At 37.5% G+C, this 24,496-nt stretch overlaps 1 protein-coding gene across 3 annotated transcripts; it reads right to left on the reverse strand.

Annotated features, from left to right (window-relative positions):
* Window positions 1-8,325: 8,325 nt before the first annotated feature.
* Window positions 8,326-20,309, reverse strand: LOC132099063 (splicing factor 45-like). Of its 3 annotated transcripts, none has more exons than XM_059505489.1 (13): window positions 20,186-20,309; window positions 19,780-19,927; window positions 19,321-19,437; window positions 18,877-19,043; window positions 17,974-18,086; window positions 17,768-17,818; window positions 17,479-17,605; window positions 16,909-17,060; window positions 16,642-16,689; window positions 13,662-13,738; window positions 10,735-10,833; window positions 10,550-10,622; window positions 8,326-8,699 (listed from the first exon to the last, which is right to left on the reverse strand). In XM_059505489.1, exons 2-13 carry the CDS (start codon window positions 19,900-19,902, stop codon window positions 8,596-8,598), a joined length of 1,251 nt encoding a protein of 416 aa, XP_059361472.1. In that variant the 5' UTR covers window positions 19,903-19,927; window positions 20,186-20,309; the 3' UTR covers window positions 8,326-8,595. The 3 variants fall into 3 exon arrangements, with proteins under 3 accessions (XP_059361472.1, XP_059361471.1, XP_059361473.1); XM_059505488.1 differs by having other exon boundaries at window positions 19,780-20,007; window positions 20,186-20,277; XM_059505490.1 differs by lacking the exon at window positions 20,186-20,309 and adding an exon at window positions 20,035-20,056.
* Window positions 20,310-24,496: the final 4,187 nt, after the last annotated feature.

The raw sequence follows: 24,496 nt of genomic DNA on the forward strand, positions 1-24,496 counted from the left end.
TCATCCACGCTTTAAATACGGAACTGGCAGCACGAGGCTGTGACGCAACCACAGGAGGCGTGTCTTCCGATCAGAGCGTTCACACGCGCCACCTCGCGGCGACACGCAAAACATGGTTAAAATTAAAAAATAAACGCGCAACTACAGCGTTTACACTTTACATCCATGCGTTTTAATAACAGAATATCTAATATTATTATTTTGATGTTTAGTTATATTTCTAAATAATAATTATTTGCACAAAAATGATAAGGGCTGCAAGGAAGTGCACTCAAGAGCATTAAAGATGCAAGTCACGCGTCGAGTGGGCATCCCCATATGCCTACGTGCGGGGAGTCACTACATCAATCCATCAATCTTCCTAAACCCGTGAGAAAAAAAAAATAGACAGCATCTGCAAACCTGTTGAATTACTGGCTTGGTGTTTTTTAAAACGATTATTTCCTGCCATAAAAATTAGTAAATTAGTCGCCTAATGAATGTAACGCTCAACTCTTAGTGTAAATGGAAAATAATATGCTAGTCTGTTTTATTTCAGTATCTGTAAAAATGTTTTTTAAATAAATAAATTGGCGATTAAATTAAATTGCATGTGCATGCAATTTCAATAATTCATTTAATATAGCTAACTTTTACCACATCCAGTGATTTGAAAGAAATTACCGATTGCATTGTTATTGGGGTTTTGTTTGTTTAACAAAAATGTTAAAAACAACTAAATTAATTAGCCTACTTTTTAAATAAATATTTCCAACTTCTATAGTCTCCTGAAAATTCAACATTTTGGAACATTATAGAAAAGTTAACTTTTTTAGGCTATTTAGTGTTTATTTTTTAGAAAAGTTAACTTTTTTAGGCTATTTAGTGTTTATTTTTTATTTTGTATTTTTTTTCTTGTCCTTTTTCGTTTTATTTCATTGTTTTATTTTGAATATAAATAGCAATACTATGTAAAGGAGTGAAACAATGAAGGAATAGGTGCATTTGTTCCTCTTTTTTGTAAGCCTTAGTTGGTTTGGAGATTTTCAGTGCAATGCTGAAGGCAGTGGTGACTCTCACATCTGCACGTACAGAATGAAAACCGAGGGCGTGACATCACTCTACCAACCGCACACTTTCTCTGTCCAGACAATATCACACGCATCATTAAATGGAAAATGACTTATTTTGTCTAGTTCTCACGTGGCAGCTCTTTGTTTCACTTACCGACCGATATTTCAAAAGATTACCAGAACACAAATCATTCCATTCATCCCTTCTCTCACAGACACGCGACACCCAGAGAAAGCGAGTTAATTGCGAGTCATATGAGGACAGTTTTGTTCTTCTCACGCATCGTGTCAAGTTCTCGTGATTCCAGGTATCACTTTCACACTCTCTCGTGTCTTTAATACACAGTGAACCTGTTTCCCGTCGGCTGCAGCGCTGACCCAGCTCCAGAAAGCTGTCTAGATGAGCTCTCAGTTAGTGGGCTGATATTTGCGGGACCCCCCGGTGAGCTGAAATCAATATCATTCTAAAATATGTATACATGCGGTAGCTAAACCTATTCGCCTAAGGCAATAGGTTTAAGGCAAGCAGATCGAGCTACTACTGTAAAAAAAAAAAAAAAACTTAAACCTGAACCTTAAACATGCAACCCTTAACTTTGTTCTGTGGACAAATGATCTAATCTAATGCAATATGGCTATTTAAGGAGAGGTCTGACACACTCTCACTCCAATCCGTATCTCGCGATTTTATCCCCTAAAAACACGTCACTTCAGTGCGAATCACATCGTACGAATTCATACGAAAACAGCCACCTTGTAAAAGTTTTTTTTTTTTTTTAATTGTACGTTTCCGAATCATGTGATAGGGTTGGATATGATATTACTTTTGTTAAAAAGAAAAAGAAAAAAAAAGACTTACCTAACTTTCCTAAAAATGTTTATCTGATTGTCAAAAAAAAAAAAAAAAAAAAAAAAAACCGGCTTTAATTTAACACTAAAGCCCGCAAATGATTATCTAGAGGCTTGGAGGTGGGCTCTTTTAACTTGGGACAGTCAGCAAGCACCTAAAACCACCCACATCGCTCTATAAATCACACAGCAAAGCTACAGCTTAGCAACCAGCAAGGCTCTAACAACCACTCCAAACACCTTTAAAACTGCACAGCAAATTTGTCACAAATTCCTTACATTTTCATATAAACTTTCTTGCCCCATGAGGACTAGGAAAGGATTTTTGCTTTTTATATATATATAAATCCTACATTTACATATGAATCACATCATACAAATTTGTGCACAACTGCAAACAGTTCTGTTTTCTCATGAGATTGGGTTGAACAAGCAATCTGAACAGTTTCTTATTTTCAAGTTCCACTCGAAAAATAGAAAACTCTCCGAAATCTCAAAGCAGTTTTAGGACAGAAATCTTGAGTTATTCAGGAAACACACTCTCAGACCGCTCCATGCAGGTTACTGACTGGCATACGAAACGTCAATGGCTTTTCAGTGAAGTGCACTGCTAGATCTTCTATTTAACTTGCTTACAAAACACACATTGTAGAACAGGCTTCCTGTGAAAGATGTGGAAACACAGATTGCTTCATGCATCTTAACTAGAACAAACAAAAACCTACAATAGGAAATAAGACTCTAGAGTAAACACTAAACAGTACACAAGCTTGTGATACACACTGTTACCGAAAAGTGTTTACTGACTGTTGAGTGAGAAATCCTGAAGTGGGATAACCAGGAATAGACCAGAGGAGAGAATAGAACACACACACACACACACACAGTGAAGTGTGTGCAAAAATTACACAGTTTTTAATGTTTTGAGCCAGTGAATGGACCTTTCAGGAATCAGTTTCTTACTGATACGGTAATATGTTAGAGAAAATGTACATTGTGTTACTACATAAAGAACTTACATGATAGTTTGGTGCATACTATGGAACGACTGTAGGGCTGTTAAAATAGTCATAGATCATGAATGAATTTCACAAGTCATAGATCATGAATGAATTTCACAAGTTAATATGGAGTCATTTCCAAAAAAACACTGTCCAGTGTCCTGGTGTATGGTTAAACTGGCAACCCAACCCCTCTCCTCTCACACAATACGTACAAGTACAGTCAGAGAGATTTAAAAAAACAAACAGCAACTCAACTACACCCAAAGTCTCTTTAAGAGTATTCTATCCACCTTTTTCCTCAACGCAAAAGTAAGCCTATAGGTGAGACTTCCGGTTCATTAGCCGCTATAGGTAAATAACGAGGAGAATAACAACGTGCAGTAAACGGTAAAAGTGTTTGCAGTACAAACCAGTGTGTTCTTAATTAAGATAACAGATTGTGATGGGATACATCAATTGTCAATATCAAGCAGCAAAACAAACTGTTTTTTACAGCTAATGAGACCGGAAGCTACACCAATAGAATTTACAAATAGCGGCACCCATTTTTACGTCAGAAAATGGTGGATAGTCTTTGCTACACCTCCCTATAGGTAACTGTCACACATCTTGTTGACGACTGTATAAAGGTGAGACTCAAGATTTAATCAAAGGGATAGTTCACCCACAATTTACTCCCCCTTGTGCCGTTCCAAACGTTTATGACTTTATTTCATCTGTGGAACACAAAAGACATTGTTTAAAGAACTGTTCTGTCCACACAATGAAAGTAAATGGGGTCCAAACCATTTTTTCTTTTGTTTCCAATTGAAAAGAGAAATGCATACAGGTTTGGAAGAACATGTGGGTAAACTTATCCATTTAAATTAGACCTTTTAAAGAACATCCAGAAGTGGGCAAACCTAAAAATAAACCACCGGATCTAAATTATTATATCATAAAAGTGCATAAACCCCCACAACTGTAAATTTCGATTATTCCCCTACACACATACACGCTATGAGTTGAGAAATGGTGATGTACAGAAAACAGAAATCATGTGGAGTAGGATTGGCACAGGACTCTTTTGTCTTCAGACTATGGATGTGTTCAGTCGGAGGATGTCAAACGTTTAATATTTTGAACTGATTAGAACACATTATTAATCTTCTAGCAATGAGGCACACATTTCTATGTGAGTTTGTTGTGTTCAGAATGGCTTGACAGTCCGATAGTGTGTGATTCTCAGTCATTTAGTGTAATTCCATTTTTTTCTTTCTGTAACCATTTACAAAAGCAGCAAGTTTATGATGCCTATAGTTGAGCCTTGAGGGTCAAGGAAAAGTGTATATATATATATATATATATATATATATATATACTTTTTTTTTTTTACACACCTTGGCTTAACTAAAATAAATAAATACAAATAAAAGTGAATATTCATATAAAGATGCTAATGGAGGTTTACATTTTTAAATTATTATTATAAATTTACATGACTTTTCCAGGTCTACAAATTAAAACTGTTTTATTAAAATAGATTTTAAGTTATTCAAGACCCTGGTTCTTCAAAGAAAAAAAAAGGATGAATATACATTTAAAAAAAATCTATTTGTATTTTTGTTGTTCTAGCTTATTTTAAAGCTTGACTTTTCTTGTTTTAAATACTTTTAAGCCATCTTAACATTTGCTGTTGTTAGAAGTTTGGTAAGGGCCCCATAGTGGGCCCTGATTGAGAACCATTGCTCTACAGTACATATGGCTCAAATGCCTCTATAATTCAAGTGTACAGGATATTTACAACATAATTTAATGGCAATTCGTAATAATTTTTTGCAAATTCATATATTCATTGTATGTTTTCAAGCAATCAGCTCTCCCCCCTCCTGAGGTAGGCTTAGTGGTGCAGCTTCTTACTTTTACATATACAGGTCCTTCTCAAAAAATTAGCATATTGTGATACAGTTCATTACTTTCCGTAATGTAATGATAAAAATTAAACTTTCATATATTTTAGATTAATTGCACACCAACTGAAATATTTCAGGTCTTTTATTGTTTTAATACTGATGATTTTGGCATACAGCTCATGAAAACCCAAAATTCTCAAAAAATTAGCATATTTCATCCGACCAATAAAAGAAAAGTGTTTTTAATAAAAAAAAAAGTCAACCTTCAAATAATTATGTTCAGTTATGCACTCAATACTTGGTCGGGAATCCTTTTGCAGAAATGACTGCTTCAATGCGGCGTGGCATGGAGGCAATCAGCCTGTGGCACTGCTGAGGTGTTATGGAGGCCCAGGATGCTTCGATAGTGCCCTTAAGCTCATCCAGAGTGTTGGGTCTTGCGTCTCTCAACTTTCTCTTCACAATATCCCACAGATTCTCTATGGGGTTCAGGTCAGGAGAGTTGGCAGGCCAATCGAGCACAGTAATACCATGGTCAGTAAACCATTTACCAGTGGTTTTGGCACTGTGAGCAGGTGCCAGGTCGTGCTGAAAAACAAAATCTTCATCTCCATAAAGCTTTTCAGCAGATGGAAGCATGAAGTGCTCCAAAATCTCCTGATAACTAGCTGCATTGACCCTGCCCTTGATAAAACACAGTGGACCAACACCAGCAGCTGACATGGCACCCCAGACCATCACTGACTGTGGGTACTTGACACTGGACTTCAGGCATTTTGGCATTTGCTTCTCCCCAGTCTTCCTCCAGACTCTGGCACCTTGATTTCCGAATGACATGCAAAATTTGCTTTCATCCGAAAAAAGTACTTTGGACCACTGAGCAACAGTCCAGTGCTGCTTCTCTGTAGCCCAAAGTGGCTTGACCTGGGGAATGCGGCACCTGTAGCCCATTTCCTGGACACACCTGTGCACGGTGGCTCTGGATGTTTCTACTCCAGACTCAGTCCACTGCTTCCGCAGGTCCCCCAAGGTCTGGAATCGGTCCTTCTCCACAATCTTCCTCAGGGTCCGGTCACCTCTTCTTGTTGTGCAGCGTTTTTTGCCACACTTTTTCCTTCCCACAGATTTCCCACTGAGGTGCCTTGATACAGCACTCTGGGAACAGCCTATTCGTTCAGAAATTTCTTTCTGTGTCTTACCCTCTCGCTTGAGGGTGTCAATGATGGCCTTCTGGACAGCAGTCAGGTCGGCAGTCTTACCCATGATTGCGGTTTTGAGTAATCAACCAGGCTGGGATTTTTTAAAAGCCTCAGGAATCTTTTGCAGGTGTTTAGAGTTAATTAGTTGATTCAGATGATTAGGTTAATAGCTCGTTTAGAGAACCTTTTCATGATATGCTAATTTTTTGATACAGGAATTTTGGGTTTTCATGAGCTGTATGCCAAAATCATCAGTATTAAAACAATAAAAGACCTGAAATATTTCAGTTGGTGTGCAATGAATCTAAAATATATGAAAGTGAAATTTTTATCATTACATTATGGAAAATAATGAACTTTATCACAATATGCTAATTCTTTGAGAAGGACCTGTATATATATTCAGGGTCTGGTAATATAATTAGAATATAATGAAAAAGTTGATTTATTTCACCAATTCCGTTCAAAAAGTGAAACTTGTATATTATATTCATTCATTACACACAGACTGATATATTTCAACTGTTTAATTATTTTCATTTTGATGATTATAACTGACAACTAATGAAAATCCCAAATTCAGTATCTCAGAAAATTAGAATATTACTTAAGACCAATACAAAGAAAGGATTTTTAGACATCTTGACCAACTGAAAAGTATGAGCATGTACAGCACTCAATATTTAGTTGGGGCTCCTTTTGCCTGAATAACTGCAGCAATGCGGCGTGGCATGGAGTCGATCAGTCTGTGGCACTGCTCAGGTGTTATGAGAGCCCAGGTTGATCTGATAGTGGCCTTCAGCTCTTCTGCATTCTTGGGTCTGGCATATCGCATCTTCCTCTTCACAATACCCCATAGATTTTCTATGGGGTTAAGGTCATGCGAGTTTGCTGGCCAATTAAGAACAGGGATACCATGGTCCTTAAACCAGGTACTGGTAGCTTTGGCACTGTGTGCAGGTGCCAAGTCCTGTTGGAAAATGAAATCTGCATCTCCATTAAGTTGGTCAGCAGCAGGAAGCATGAAGTGCTCTAAAACTTGCTGGTATAGGGCTGCGTTGACCTTGGACCTCAGAAAACACAGTGGACCAACACCAGCAGATGACATGGCACCCCAAATCATCACTGACTGTGGAAACTTTACACTAGACCTCAAGCAACGTGGATTGTGTGTGTGAAATCAACTTTTAGATGATATTCTAATTATATGACCAGCACCTATATATATATATATATATATATATATATATATATATATATATATATATATATATATATATGTGTGTGTGTGTTTGTGTGTGTGTGTGTGTTAAAATATATAATCACATGTATAACATGTATATATAGTAAGCTCTAGTTGGATTTTTTTACTTTTTATTACGTGCCAGTCTAACTGCTCAAAAATAGTATATCTTGCTTTAACAAACTGCAAGATTTAAGGTATTCTTTATGTCCATAGCACAAATATGACGTGGGGTTTATTTTAAATCCATAACAGCTCAACCCCTTTCTGCCATTTTTCAGACACTCTGTTCATTTAATAGTCATTTGATGAGGAGCTGTTCTGTTTAAATTAATCCTCATGGAGTTCAGTCTGTTCCCCAGCACCTTCGTCTTGCATAAGTGTGTCTTTCTCACCAAACCAGAACATCGCACCATCACTGACCCAGTCCAACACATATCCACACACATTTCGAATTAACATACACATCATACATATTACATGCAGACTAAATATTATTTAGGCGATGCATTCATAGGCACATGTTGAAATATCCTGCAGATATGCTTTGGAAAAACTGTTCACCTTTTATTGAGTAACACACAAAGCCCAATTTCTGTTCAGGTCAAGACACACATTACGAAAACCTATAAGTCTTTAAGTCTATCAATAGTGTGTAGATCAAAGAGTAAGGGCTCGTGGGAGTCTGTTATGTCACAATAGAAGAATGTAGGTTTCCTACTTTCTAGAGTCGCACAGGGACATGATGTGTGTCTGATTATATAAATTGTGAACCAGGACTCATTCATTACCATCATCATCACCCCATTCCACATCAGCATCCTTCAAACCCATGTAGTAACTACTGGAGAAGACCAGTTTTCAATACCAACAACCCTTTTCTTATCTTTCTTTGCTCAGCTAAACAAATAGCACCGCAAACGCACACCATTAGTTAAACTGTGTTTTGAAAGCATAGCAGTGCTCATTCATCAGGAAGTAAACCAACAAATTACTTACTTAGAAGTCTCTGCATGTTAAACTGGGACCAAGAAAAAAAAGTGTTGTTCCCACATTTTACCTTTAAAACAGAACCAACCCTAAAAGTTATTCTCCCCAAAGCATTTTTATTTCTGGGTTCTTCATTACATCTTATCACAAGGACAAAAGGATATTATTAACGGTGACGTGAGAAAGAGACTAGAAGCAATTCACAAAAGAGCAAATTAAATCTTCATTACAAAACGTATCCAGGAAAGGGGCACGTAAACTAAAGATTCACAAGGGTGTATAAAATTACTCATGCTATTTACAGAAAGACAAATGACTTCCTCCAGGTGTTTACACTTTCCTGGTTGTGCAGGTTTGGATGTCCACTCACACCTGATCTCCCAGGTCTAAAACACGGAACCGATCCAAGTTATAAAAACAGGCCTTGACCACACGACCTCCAAAGTAGCGCCCATTCAGATCCACCACAGCTGAGGAGGACAAAAACAACAGCACTGGTATGTTGAAAGTTAAAAACACTACAAGATCTGAAAATGTCATTAAATTATAAATATAAAACTACATTGCTCCAGGACACATATAAAAAAATATATATGAAATGGTAATAAATCTTATATTTAATATATAAAGTGTATATTTAAAATGTAATACTTATCAAAATACATAGTAAAATAATACTAAAATTTCCAATAAAGTTGCAATTATGAGACTATGAGCACAAATTTCCCATTGTAAGGTGGAATAGAATTGCTATGCATAACCATTGCATTTACCATGATTTGTAACTTATGACCAGTTGATGGCACTGTCCTAACACATTACACAATCTAGGGTATTTCCTCAAAGTAAGATACAGATGTTTTTCAACAGAAAGTTGTCAGGATATAACCTAATTTCCTCTTCTGTCGCTTTAAATTAAAATCTACTGGTTTGGTTTTTCCCCAGGTGATCTTGCCAGGGTGGGATTTTCTTTGCCATTTTGAAAAAACGAAAGTGGGCTGTTATGCAATGTATTTGTTGACTTTGTTGCATTCTTTAAAACTTCAGCCCAAGCCTGAAAAGTCAGATTCAGAGTGTTTTTTCAGGCTTGCTTTGTTACCAGATGCCTGATTTACAGTATGTGTAGCTCTTATATATGTCATTCTTGCTGCAGAATTGTATTTTGAACAGGTTTCTCCTCCATCTGTTTCTGGTTGGACAAGCAACACTGGTTCTGCAACTTTCTTTCTTTCTTTTATTTTAATCACTAATTCAATTCTTTTATTAGGCAAAGGCATATAAAATTGATCAGTGAAGAAATTTATAGATTTATATTTCAAATAAATAAGGTTCTTTTGATCTTTATATTGATCAAAGAATCCTACAAAAATGTATCAGTTTCCACAAAAAGCAGCGAATCAGCATATTAGATTTTAAACCATATTAAAATAGAAAACAATTATGATAATATTTCACAATAATATAGTTTTACTGTGATTTTGATTAACTAAATGCAGCTGTGGTGGCTTAATAAATCTTTCCAACCCGAGAAAATATTTGGAGACCAAGTTCGTCTTTTCAGGTGCACAATATGAAAAATATGATTATTTTCAAACAGCATCGTTCATTGGTTAGACAAAGAGAATGTCTGTCCCAAACTAACTATTTTGCTGTTGTGAATTTCCAAATACTATTTGTCTTCATTTTGAGCTGTATGAATATTGCTTTATAATAATAATAAACCCACAAATATCTATATATTTTTTTCTTCTGAAAAACAAATCACTGTTTGTATTTATTACTATGACAGACAGCTTAACTAAAGTGTTCAAATACTTTTGGGTCACTGAATCTGTAAATATGAATGCTTCTCCCAAATGGTGCAGTTTAGCGCTGTTGTTATTTAATAAAAAGTGTTTGAGTTGAACTTTATTTTTATCCCAAAGGAAAGCAAAGTGTGTCATTTTCATTTCCAGTGCTATGTATGATCTGCTCCAGATACATGATGAAGTTAATTCCATCTCAAGTAGGATTGCCTTGTTCTTTTCCAGAAATAATAATTAGGAAAGATTTTTTATATATACACTTCACAACACAATATGAAATCAAGTTATTAATCTAATCTGCTGTTATCTGAGTTAATATCTCAGTTAGTGTTTTAAATTAAGTGAGTGAAATCTGGTTTGGTCTGCTATCCCTAGAGGAAGTGATGTAACCAGCCAGGTGATGTAACACCTGAGGGACGGCTGTCACACACTTTGCTTTATTAATTGAGATCTGGGGTGCTCGGGAAAGAAAAAAGGACCACCTGCACACACACTCTTCAAGTTTGTCCACTCACCTTTAATAGCTGATTCAACTCGTTCAAACTCCAAGAAAATGCGGACAGCCTCCTCATCAGAAACACCGGAGATCTGAAAACACAAGCCAGACGCACCGGTTTCATGTCAAGATATCAATGACATCTGCTGCTTGCATAAACAAGTAGAAAAATTTCAGCGGCTTTCAGTTTGATATAACGCTCACCTCAAAGATGACACACTTGATGACTTTGCCATACTTCTCACACTCTTCCTTAGTCTCAGCTTCCAGGTCTTCGTCAACTTCTCCCCTTCCAACCATGTTCTACACACACACACACAGTTTTTATTTGCAGATGAATGTCAACACACGATTTAGACTAAACTGTCCTGAATATCAGCTGCTTCTCATGTAACATCCTGTCAAAAGGAGCACATATTAACTGGGACTAGGGGCAACAACAGGACAGAAAGTGTCAAAGTGAAAGTGAAAGTGGCATTTCTATGCTTTTAATGTTTCTTCAAAATAAAAGAGTGTACATATAAAAATTCATTCAAGTGTCTCAATAAACAAAGAATAAAAAAAGAACTATCATCCCCAAGTCTATTATATTATTGTGTTATTAGTAGGGCTGCATGATTATGACAAAAATCATAATCGTCACTTATTCCCTTGAAATTGTAATTGCGATTATTAATAACTATTATTTTTAACAGATTTATAGAACAGTTTGAAGCTGCATGCTATATTTAAATATTATAAAGAAAACACTCTTCCTGAACTTGTATTGCTTTTCTATAGCACTGAGCTCAACTATACATTGGTTTGGTTTCTTCTTTAAACAAGAAAAGATTAAATTATGCATGGTATAATAATGGTATACTAAAACTAAAAGAAACAAAAACAAAAAATGGTTAACCAAAGCGATATATTTCATTTACAATAAAACAGATGACATTTCCGTAACATTTTTCAGTAAAATTTATATTTCAGACTAACATTTGACAGCAGTGGCACCAGCACCTGATTTGGTAGCACTGATCATGTAATAATATTTCAAGTTTTGTATCATAGAAATGCACATTAGAACAGGAGCTTTATTTATTTTTATTAACAAAAACAGTACCATTGTGAAATCTGTAACAGCCTCATCTTTCATATATTTGTAGGTCATATAACCAAAACTACAGCACCTGATTACCATGGTAAAAAGTTCCTGTGGCTCAGTGGTAGAGCATTGCGTTAGCATCGCAAGGTTGTGGGTTCGATTCCCAGGGAACACGTTAGGTAAAAAATGTTAGCCTGAATGCACTGTAAGTCACTTTGGATAAAAGCATCTGCTTAATGCATACAAATACAAAAATACAAAAAAAATTAGCTTAAGAGAGAACTGAAGATGAACATCGAGCCGAGCCAGATAGCGAACAATAGACTGACTCGTTCACGAGTCAAGAACCGGTTGCATCGGTTTTCGGATCACCAGTAGTTCTTTCGGACAGTTCGATTCAATAAACCGGTTGAAGAAAACGGTTCACCGGTTCTTTTGCGCTCGACGTATAATGGCGTCATTTGCGATGATTGCCCTTGATTCAAGCCTTCGGTTTACCCGCGCTCATAACACTAGCACAGAATCAGTTCAGAATCAATCACCAAAAGAATCAGTTAGGTTCAGACGCTCTGTGTGTCAGTCTGATTCACGCTGAATCACACATGCGCAGTATCATCAGCTCCTCGGTTCACGAATCGGATGCGTCTGACAGAAACGGTTCTTGACTCGTGAACGAGTCAATGTTTTGTTCGTTATCTGGCTCGACTCTGTGTTCATCTTCAGTTCTCTTTTCACAGCAGTTCAGTCAGTGTACTGTTTTAGTAAATGAATTAATCCAGGATATTGGTTTGTTTGAACTCAGAGGGAGTGTCAGCCACATAAAAAAAAAGTTAACATCTTAAGTCATTTGTGGATTAATGCGTATTAGAGATGCGAACCATTTAAAACGATTCAGTTCGATTTGGTGAACTGAATGGTTCGTTCGCGAACCGGATATCCAGACTGTTTTGATTTGAACTCTCTCTCACAACAGACACGGAAGAGAAGACAATGCTGAATAAAGTCGTTGTTTTTGCTATTTTTGGACCAAAATGTATTTTCAATGCTTCAAAAAATTCTAACTGACCCTCTGATGTCACATGGACTACTTTGATGATGTTTTTATTACCTTTCTGGACATGGACAGTAGACCGTACACACAGCTTCAATGGAGGGACTGAGAGCTCTCAGACTAAATCTAAAATATCTTAAACTGTGTTCCAAAGATAAACGGAGGTTTTACAGGTTTGGAATGACATGAGGGTGAGTTATTAATTACATAAATTTGCTATCTGGGTGAACTAACCCTTTAACATATCAATATGAATATCCTACTTTTCTGCCACCATACCATTGTTACCTTTACTACAATAGAACTACAGTAAATGTGGCTGCTTTGTAAACGTCTTCTAACTGGATTGTTGTAGCACTGTTTATGCTGCTCTCTGCAACAGTGTTGATGAGAATAACAGCTCTGATTTATTTTTGCTTTAAACTACTGCGCTGAACTCGAGTGCGTCTTACTGGATTTCACAGCATTGTTTAGTGCATGATCGCAACTGGTCACTGTAATAAACGCTAGTTCTAAGTAAACTCACGCTACACTGTTTTCTTTTGATTCGAGCGGATAAAAGGTCTGTGTGACGTGCAGTTCAAATGAGTAGTACTGCTATTTTGTTCCGCTGTTGACACGTTTGGCTTTTTACATATCATATATATATGTATATATATATATATATATAAAACAGTGACAACAACTATCAGTTAGACAAAATGTATTTTATCCAGTGTGTTTGAGTTTGTTAAACCCTGCACTGCAAATACATCTTAGGCACACAGAATAATGCAAGAGAGAATTTTTAATTGTTTATTTATTTTTGTAATCAGGTATTTAAATGATTATGTAATCGTGGCATCCATAATCGTAATCGCGATTAGATTTTGATTAATTGTGCAGCCCTAGTTATTAGCTTAGAAACATGCAGACTCTAATGAAATAAACGGGCAGTTCTATTTCATTTAAAATAAAAAGTTGAAAAAGAGCTAGAAAGAAAACACAGCTTACCCGCAGCAAAACCACTTTTGTAGGACATTTGAGAATCTCTGTAAGAGGGTTGGCATCGCTTTTCTTTGAGGCATCCGCTATAACACAGACAGCACATTTCTATTTAAATCGCAACATATAGCTTCACATACCAGCAAAAACAACTTTTTACTGCTGCCAGCTGTAATAAAAACAACAGGTGAAGTGAACATTATTTACTGTAACATCTTTTTGCCACTTTACGGTAGGGATATGCCGGTATCAAATTTTCCTGTTGCGGTTAATTGCTAATGCTTTTATCACGGTATGCGGTATTATCACGGTATTTAAATTTAGTTTTAAAAAAGTGATCATAATACAGTCGTGGCCAAAAGTTTTGAGAATTACATAAATATTGGAAATTGGAAAAGTTGCTGCTTAAGTTTTTATAATAGCAATTATACTCCAGAATGTTATGAAGAGTGATCAGATGAATTGCATAGTCCTTCTTTGCCATGAAAATTAACTTAATCACAAAAAAACCTTTCCACTGCATTTCATTGCTGTCATTAAAGGACCTGCTGAGATCATTTCAGTAATCTTCTTGTTAACTCAGGTGAGAATGTTGACGAGCACAAGGCTGGGGATCATTATGTCAAGCTGATTGGGTTAGAATGGCAGACTTGACATGTTAAAAGGAGGGTGAAGCTTGAAATCATTGTTCTTCCATTGTTAACCATGGTGACCTGCAAAGAAACGCGTGCAGCCATCATTGCGTTGCATAAAAATGGCTTCACAGGCAAGGATATTGTGGCTACTAAGATTGCACCTAAATCAACAATTTATAGGATCATCAAGAACTTCAAGGAAAGAGGTTCAATTCTTGTAAAGAAGGCTTCAGGGCATCCAAGAAAGTCCAGCAAGCACCAGGATCGTCTCCTAAAGAGGATTCAGCTGCAGGATCGGAGTGCCACCAGTGCAGAGCTTGCTCAGGAATGGCAGCAGGCAGGTGTGAGCGCATCTGCACGCACAGTGAGGCCAAGACTTTTGGAAGATGGCCTGGTGTCAAGAAGGGCAGCAAAGAAGCCACTTCTCTCCAAAAAAAACATCAGGGACAGATTGATCTTCTGCAGAAAGTATAGTGAATGGACTGCTGAGGACTGGGGCAAAGTCATATTCTCAGATGAAGCCCTTTTCCGATTGCTTGGGGCATCTGGAAAAAGGCTTGTCCGGAGAAGAAAAGGTGAGCGCTACCATCAGTCCTGTGTCATGCCAACAGTAAAGCATTCTGACACCATTCATGTGTGGGGTTGCTTCTCATCCAAGGGAGTGGGCTCACTCACAATTCTGCCCAAAAACACAGCCATGAATAAAGAATGGTACCAAAACACCCTCCAACAGCAACTTCTTCCAACAATCCAACAACAGTTTGGTGAAGAACAATGCATTTTCCAGCATGATGGAGCACCGTGCCATAAGGCAAAAGTGATAACTAAGTGGCTCGGGGACCAGAATGTGGAAATTTTGGGTCCATGGCCTGGAAACTCCCCAGATCTTAATCCCATTGAGAACTTGTGGTCAATCCTCAAGAGACGGGTGGACAAACAAAAACCCACTAATTCTGACATACTCCAAGAATTGATTATGAAAGAATTGGTTGCTATCAGTCAGGATTTGGCCCAGAAGTTGATTGAGAGCATGACCAGTCGAATTGCAGAGGTCCTGAAAAAGTAATGTCATGTAATTGTCGATAAAAGCCTTTGAAACGTATGAAGTGCTTGTAATTATATTTCAGTACATCACAGAAACAACTGAACTGAAACAAAGATCTAAAAGCAGTTTAGCAGCAAACTTATGTAATTCTCAAAACTTTTGGCCAGGTTAAATAACTTTTTTCTAATAAAAACAAAAACTGAGCATTTAAATACAATAAAGCAATACTGAAAAATATATAAAGTTTTACACAGATTAAAGTGCAAAAGAACTATAGACTCATAGGTATCACTTTACAATAAGACCTCATTAGATACACATTTACATTCACAATGAGCAATAGCTACATTTGCTACAGAAGTTATTAATCTGTTTAAAAAAAAATAAGTCTTTGTTAATATTAGCTCATTAAATACCCGTTGCAACTTTAGATTTTAACAACATGTTATTAAATATTGGAATACCTTAGATTTATGAATTTTCAGAAAAATGTTTCATTGGCAGTTTATGTTAACTAATAAATTAACTAATATTAAATAATGAAGCCCTAATGTAAAGTGTGAATGAACACTAAAGAATCAAAACGCTTTCAAACAATATCAAGGGCATGTTGTAGTCCAGATTAAAAGTACATTTTTTTTTTTATTAATAGCGTATTAAGTCTTAAAATATTATTAAATATTAAATATTTAAAGTATTAAATATTTAAATATTTGGCACGGTAATGAACATCATAATGAATCCACAAATCTGAATGGCCATTTAGAATTATTTAAATATATTTTAGAAAGTAGTGCAGCTGCTTTATTTATGGGGTTTCCAGGGTAATGGCTGCATTTTCTGCAGTTTAGCGCCATCTGCTGTCAGACAATGAATATGCTTTCATTCAGTGCGTCTCTCAAGTGTTCTCTCATGAGCTTCTCATGCATGCTTGTTTACATCAGAGGTGCACACGTGTCTTTCAAGCAGCATACAGCGGTGTTGTGCATTTTGACCAGTTGATGGGAATAGTTTTCTTAAAATGCATTCCAAATTCTGAATAATTTGTAATATAGAAATATTCACGGTATTTAGAAGTGCCCACGATAACAATATCATGCATATTCATTACCGTGATATAAGCATTACCAAATACCAGCATATGTCTACTTCATGGTTTCCACTGTTTGCATAATGGGCACAAATGTGTACAGTTTCCTGTTCCTAATGACTAACAGGGCACAAGTGGGTGATCAAGACACATACAGATGCCAACTTATATAAAAAAATAAATGACTTCTGGGAAACAGGAAATAAAATAAAGTCAAACCTGAATTAGAGCCCTGTGGATCAGCCACATTCTGACTGGATCCTGATGCTGAAACATACACACACATTCAAATGAATAAAATAATACACTCACACAGTGGGTACATGGTTGTGCAAATGGCAAAACATGGAGTTGAAAACTAACATGATATTAAAAAATGATAATATGTATCAACAAGGGAAAAAAACTAAACCGAGAATGTTTATTTTAAACCTGTGATGAGTGGGTTTACACATAGTTACTGCGTATGTGTGTGTATGATCTCACTCTTTTCCGTTGAGTCACCAATAATAATCTTTCCCCCACGCTTGCTGGTTTTCTCCACTGAGAGCGCCGTGCTCAACCCCTGCTCGTGTTTTCCCAGGCCCTGTCCATCTCGGAATCCATACTTCTGCATGATTTTATGAGCCACAGTACCACTGAAAAACAGACCCAGACAAGCATTGGACTTTGCTAAATAAATGACACGTAACTGATAACTTCAAAATGTTGTTGTTTGTGTAGTGTACAGCTGATCAAACTCACGTTACCCTTCAAACTCAAAGTTTTCATTTTAGTTTGCAAATCAATTCTTTAAAACGTTTTAGTTACATTAAAAAAAAATTGAATTTTTTGAATTTGAATTCAACATTTTTCCCTCAATCTCCACACCTGAGGTAACATCTAAAACCTGGAGTACTCAAATAAATATAATCAATGAATCTAAATTCTCTGGAATTCTGAATTTATTTGGTAAAGATGCAACATTATTCAGCCAATAACAAAACATTCTTTATCTATAAACACTAATGACTTCATTTATGAGGCCAGGTTTATCTACTGGAACCGCTCTCTTACCCCATATTGGCCAGGAATGTATTAGTTGGTCCCGGGGGAGATCGTGGTCTATCAGAGTCATCAAAAATGGGAGGTGGGATTGCTGCCTTCGACCTCTGCCGACCGTCTTCATCATATGAATATGTTGCTGACATGACATCACACACACCATTTTAAGTTATTTCCTCACATATGCTAGATTTAAGACTGTGTAAAGCTACAGAGAAGAATCAACATCACACGAAATCGACAGCATATAATGATTTCAGATTTGGTGAATGATTTTTAAAGGTCAGTGAGATTTACTCACAGTCTCGCTCCACTAGTGATGTTGGAGGGGCGATGGCAGCTCCACCTATACCTGTGTGAAATACAAATTATATCTTATAACAAGACTGACGATCAAATCATTGCCCTATTTACAACTGGTATTAACATCTCGGATTCAATCACAAGTGTCATTACATACTGACATAACATGGGATATAAGATTAAAAAAAGGCAGAAAGCACTCACTCCTCTTCTTCTTTTCTCTCTCATACTCCTCCTCTTCATCTGATTCGCCTTCTGTCGGGAAACGTGAAAATCCACTTGGTGCTCCCCCTCCTTCATGTCTCTCTTTACGCTTCCTAACACACAGTTTTACAAAACAATTCAACAAAACAACACCAATCCATACGGATCACGCATAAACTTCCTGTCATGAGTTTGGAATAATACGTTTTTGTTTTTTTTAACTAAGTCTCATTAGCGCACAGAGGCTTCATTTATTTGATGAAAAATACTGTAAAAACTGTGATATCATGAAATATTATTACAATTTAAAACAACTGTTTCTATGAGAACTTTTTTTTTTAAATGTAATTTATTCCTGTGATGGCAAAGCTGAATTTTCATCTTCATTGTCAATCAATGATTCTTCTGAAATCATATTAATATGCCGATCTGGTGCTCAGTTGTTATCAATTATTATTTTCTTATTATTATCAATGAAAAAAAAAACAGTTTTTGCTGCTTTGATGCATAGAAAGTTCAAAAGATATTTGTAACATCATATCATAATATTACTGTTATTACTGTATTTTGATCTCACACAGCCAAGGTGAGCATAAGATGCTTCTTTTTAAAAGTATACAATGATGTGTCTGAAGAGGCAAAATTTCCATTTTATGTCCTCTCTTTTTTTGTACTAAAAACATTTAAAATGTAGAGCAAGTGTATTTCTGTAAACATTATGTAAAAGTAATATTAAATGTAATTGTCATGGTTGTGCTCTTTCCTATCGTTAAACAAAATTCTGATTTTCCAGGCTACTCTAAGATACTGGCATCAGTCATCAGTCATCAGTCATCAATAACAGACACACCAAATACTGACAACATTTTCTGAACAAATTAATGGACAATCAAGGATGCGTACTTCTCTCTCTCCTCGATCTCTTTCTGTCGCTCCTGTTCTCTCTGTCTTTGTCGTTCCTCTCTGTGTCTCTTCACCACTTTCTCATAGTCGTTGGGAAACATGGGGTCATACTCATCAGCCAAAGGAATCAGCACATCTCCAGATGAAAACCCAATAGATGTCGAGTCCTAACAGACACACACACACAGTCAAACAGACTTACTACTCGAAGAACAACAATTTAAATGAACCACTTAATGTGAAACCCTCACTCTGCTTTATTTGAACATACTGCAGTGTAGAAGGTTTTTACAGGTCAAACACTGTGATGCCAACAATATCCAACATTATGCTCCAATAAGGAGCATAATGAACTTTCTGCTACAATTAATAAAATTGTGATTATTGAAAGTAATATTGTATAGATATAATATTAGTATAATATTGTACAGTAAAACACTTTACCTTCATCCCTGCAGCAATGTGTGCAGGTGAATCAGAGATCTGTCTGTCATCTCCAGCACTTCCCCTCTTCAGATCAACAACCGGAGCCAGAACATTGGACTGTCTCATCCTCGGAGTCTGCAAAAGAAGTCCAATTCATTTGTCAGTTCTCACACCTTCTGAATTAACATGTCGCGAGAATTGATTTCCATAACCTTTTCCAGTGATTCTGACAACTGGGTTATTATGTAAAAGATGATACGGAGACATCACTCGCACAGATCGATTTTTAGCCATTTGAATATTTTGAATGTAACAAATAAAATAAAGCAAAAATTGTCTTTACTACCTCATTAAAGAAAAGAGGTTTTACATGACAGTGGGAAAATGGATAATTACACTCTTTAAGTTATGAATGTAATGTTCTGTAGTAATTAACTGTGGATTAATAAGACTGCATTTACATAAACATCGACCCACCTTTGCTTGTGTCAGTGTAGCTTTCTTCACTTTCAACTGAGACTGAAGCAGTTTAAAGTTTTTAGACCAGCCTTCTGTTTTAGTGTCGCTTGTTGCGACCCCCAGATCATCATACAAAGACATTTTATCTGCTTCCCAACCAGAAAACCTGAAATAAACACAGACGCACATACATGCACTTTAAACATAAAATCAAAATCTAACTTTAACTGCTTTAGATCTTCTGTTCTAAAAATTATAATAGAGAATGCTTACTGTCAAGTAACGTTACTATTAACACATTTAGCATTCGCTTCCAGGCGGCTTGCAACGAATACTGTACCATATAAATATACTAAATGGTTATTGTCCTACGTTTAATCACTAACGCATTTTAACTGTCAGATATATAAATGTAGATGCACACCTTTAACGAAAATTAATCCTCTAGTCGTTTTGCACCGTCGGTTAGCATAACACGGTACATTACCATAAAGTGTGTGAGGTCGCGTGGGAATGACATCACCAACTGCGGCCAAACGCGTTGTGACGTCACGACGTCAGTTTGAAATTTAATTTGACTTTTTAATCTTTAGTTGTTGATGTTTATTGTTATTTATTTGTCATTCTTTCACTTTTCCATTCCCTTTTATTTATTTCGAGTATCTAATATGCGATCTGGGACCTCTACTGGGATATTGTATTCTGGTGGGTTAGTTTGTAGTAAATGTTTGTAGGCTACATGTCACGTTGTTAAAGATATTGAATCTCAGGAACATTTTTTTTTTCAATTGTGATTTTTGATTTATGAATGCATCATATGTTTATTACATCATAAGTGTGTAATACCTGCTTTGAGTTAACAATTTTAAATGTAAATTAATTTACACTTAAATATAAATTAAACATGTATTTCAGTCTTTAAACAACTGAAAAAGTGGAGTACCTTAAGTCTTAGTTTCTTGAAATGTACGGCTCATTGATAAGCCCCCTAAAGTTTAATTAATAAGCTAATCATCATGTATAATACAGATAGAATCAAATGAAATTAGCATTTGCAGTCACTAAATTACAGCCAGATATTTAAATGTTTGTATAGAGAGGCAAGACTCAAGAATGTGTGTGTGTGTGTGTGTATGTATATATATAATATAATATATATATAAGTACAGACCAAAAGTTTGGAAACATTACTATTTTTAATGTTTTTGAAAGAAGTTTCTTCTGCTCATCAAGCCTGCATTTATTTGATCAAAAATACAGAAAAAAATGTAAAATTGTAATATATTATTACAATTTAAAATAATTGTTTTTTAATTTATTATACTTTAAATTATCATTTATTTCTGTGATGCAAAGCTGAATTTTTAGGATCATTATCACATGATCCTTTAGAAATCATTCTAAGTCCCAATCTACCTCAGCAATCTTTGTCTTTAGCCACAGCTGCATCATCAAACATGTCTATGGCATGTCCTGTATTTATGCCGGAGCCCTTTACTGGCATGGGTCAAGAATAAGAGAGTGAGTGACATTCAGCCAAGTATGTTGACCCATACTCAGAATTCGTGCTCTGCATTCTGGGAGTCTATTGCATGCATGCATTTGTAGCAGTCTCACAAGGGAAACTTGGTCAGCTTACCACGGAAGTGAAGTGAAGTGACAGCCAAGTATGGTGACCCATACTCAGAATTCGTGCTCTGCTTTTAACCCATAAAGTGCACACACACAGCAGTGAACAAACAAACCATGAAGACACACCCGGAGCAGTGGGCAGCCATTTACACTGCGGTGCCCGGGGAGCAGTTTGGGGTTCAGTTCCTTGCTCAAGGACACCTAAGTCATGGTATTGCCAGCCTGAGAGTCAAACCCACACCCCCCAGGGTTAAGAGTCAAACTCTCTAACCACTAGGCCACAACTTCCCCACAGATTGGTCTGATTGGAAAGAACAGTTGGAGATGGCAACTGTGGTGAATAATTGGAATGAAATTGAAATTTATGGCATTATTATTATTGGGGCGAGCTCGAGATATTTATAGTGGCCTTTTGGTAGAAGCCAAACGAAATTATGTTTTATTGAAAGACGCCTTAGGTAAATGTTTTGAACCATGTGAAACTGCAGAATGGAATCATGTTAGTTTCTTGGCACGCAAGCGCAGGCCTAACGAAACTTTACGTGAGTTTGGTAATGTGCTGCAGAGGTTGGTGACTAATGCGTATTCTTCAGTAGGCGCATATACACAGCATTTATTGGCAAGAGATCATTTTTTTGCACATGTGGGAAATGGGGAGACTTGTATTCGATTACACAGTATTGTAATGAATCAGCTCAAGGGGGAAATATAAATAATCAGTCATAACTAGTTATGATAAATTATAAATATTTAGATCCACTGTAAGTTTTTACTTTACCTCTCAGTGTCATCTGTCTGTTAATTATAAGAACATTAATTTCCTGGTTAAGGAAAATAACTTTCTTACTGTATAATACTACTCAGAGCATGTAGCTAACATCTGCATGATTAGGGACTAGGGTCTGTCTGCAGACTGCAAGACAGGGGCGTAACTTGAAGTGGGTGTTACTTGAAGAAAGAGGCGTAATTTGAAGTTGTCCAAATCACACAGAACCAGGTGAGATGTCAAAACGAGATTTTGTCAGTGTAATTAATGATCAAGAAGTTGAGGAAGCAAGTGCGAGTTTAGAACATTTAATGAATAATAACACAAACAATGAACACGAAGACAGGTGGTACTGGGAATCTTGACGGTAAGGGCGAGGTCCAGGAAGAGGCAGAGCTCACGGGTGAATCAAGGTGCGATGGTGCGTTGTAGGGCTGCACCATGTATAGTTTAAGCATCAATATCGCAATGTACGAATCCACAATAGTCACATCGCAGGATGTGCGATGTAGGTTGTCGTAGTTGATCCGTTATTCATTAACTGTACGGGCCAGCTGCTCCCCGGCCCTTGACGAATGTGATTCACGGATTAATTGCACAGCTTAACCATCATAGAGTGAAAGTTTTGACAGGGAAGAGAGAGGGAGAGCGCGCGAGAGAGAGAGCGCGAGGGAGAGATAGAGAGAGAGCGCGCGTGAGAGAGAGCGAGAGAGAACGCGCTTGAGAGAGAGAGAGCGCGCGCAAGAGAGAGAGAGAGAGCGCACGCGAGAGAGAGACAGAGAGAGAGAGAGACCGTCTTCAAACAACACGAGCGCTGTCTTGCTCTCTCTCCCTCGCGCATATTAATCAATTGACACGATGGTGTCGATGTTTAAACCATTTAAAATGATAATGTAAGTGTGCTCACCCCATTTTTGTTTGTAAGAAAAAATTTGATTAGATTTCGTATCACAATATATAATCGCAGAAAAATAAAATATCGCAATGTAATTTTTTCCCAATATCGTGCAGCCCTAGTGTGTTGGCAGCAGGAGAGTGTGACACAGGAACTGCGGGGGAAGAGCCGTGAAGGTGAGTGGTGAGATCCGGGGATGAGGAGGAGTGGACGGGGTTCCGAAGACAGGACAATCCAACGACGAGAAGCACATAAACAAGAACGATAGAACATGAGAAACACTGAGATCGACAAACAATGCTCTGACAAACACAAGACGCCAGACAGGGCAATATATAGGGAAGGGTAATGAGTAGCAGCTGGTGATCATGAACAATTAGTGGAAACGCCCACACGAAACAATCAGTGCTGACGCAAAACACACACAACTCCACCCACATAGTGCAAAAACCCAAGGCCACGGTTTACCAACCGTGACAGTACCCTCCCCTCTAGGAACGCCTCCTGGAGTTCCCAGACGGGCCTACCTGTTGATTGTACTCATCAATCAGGGAGTGATCCAGTATGTCCCTAGCAGGTACCCAACTGCTCTCCTCCGGACCGTAACCCTCCCAGTCCACCAAGTACTGGAATCCTCGTCCCCTCCGTCTCGATTCCAGAATACGATTAACCAAATAGGTGGGCTCCCCATCTACGAGTTGCGGCAGTGGGGAAACCGGGGTAGGCGGGTTAATGCGTGAATAAAACACGGGTTTGATTTTGGATACGTGGAAGGCGGAATGAATCCTCCTGTACGCCGGAGGTAGTTTGAGGCGGGTGTCACCGGACTAATGATCTTAGTGACAGGAAACGGGCCAATAAATTTGGGAGCTAACTTATTAGAAACGGGACGGAGCGGAATGTTGTTAGTAGAAAGCCACACTTTTTGACCCAAAACGTTAACGCGAGGCTTTGACCGGTGGCGATCGGCCTTGGCCTTAGTGCACACCCTCACCTGGAGCAGAGTCTTGCGGGCTCTGGTCCAGGTGTGGTGGCACCGCTGGACAAACGCGTGAGCGGAGGGGACCGCGACTTCAGATTCCAGACTAGGAAAAACAGGTGGCTGGTAACCTATGCTACACTGAAACGGAGAGAGGCCCGTGGCTGACACTGGTAATGAGTTATGAGCGTACTCAACCATAGAGAGTTGTTGGCTCCAGGAAGAAGGATTCTTGGAGACTAAACATCGCAACGTTCTCTCTAAATCTTGGTTGGCTCGCTCAGACTGACCTTTACTCTGAAGGTGATAATCCGAAGACAGACTAACCGTCGCTCCTAACAACTTACAAAACTCTTTCCAAAATATGGATACAAATTGGGATCCCCTGTCAGAAACAACGTCTACCGGGTGGCCATGTAACCGGAAGACGTGATCGATAACAGTGACCGCTGTATATCCTTGG

Source organism: Carassius carassius, chromosome 22 (genome assembly GCF_963082965.1).
Source record: "Carassius carassius chromosome 22, fCarCar2.1, whole genome shotgun sequence".
NCBI lineage: Eukaryota > Metazoa > Chordata > Actinopteri > Cypriniformes > Cyprinidae > Carassius > Carassius carassius.

Bases quoted from the DNA above. Each gene is read 5' to 3' on its own strand.
- LOC132099063 (XM_059505488.1), bottom strand. From the start codon at position 19,950: ATGTGCGTCTGTGTTTATTTCAGGTTTTCTGGTTGGGAAGCAGATAAA. The intron at 19,044-19,320 runs GTAAAGTGTTTT...TGTGTCTGTTAG, and splicing joins ACATTGCTGCAGGGATGAAG to GACTCGACATCTATTGGGTT. The intron at 17,819-17,973 runs GTGAGTGCTTTC...TATTTCACACAG, and splicing joins GAGAGAAAAGAAGAAGAGGA to GTATAGGTGGAGCTGCCATC.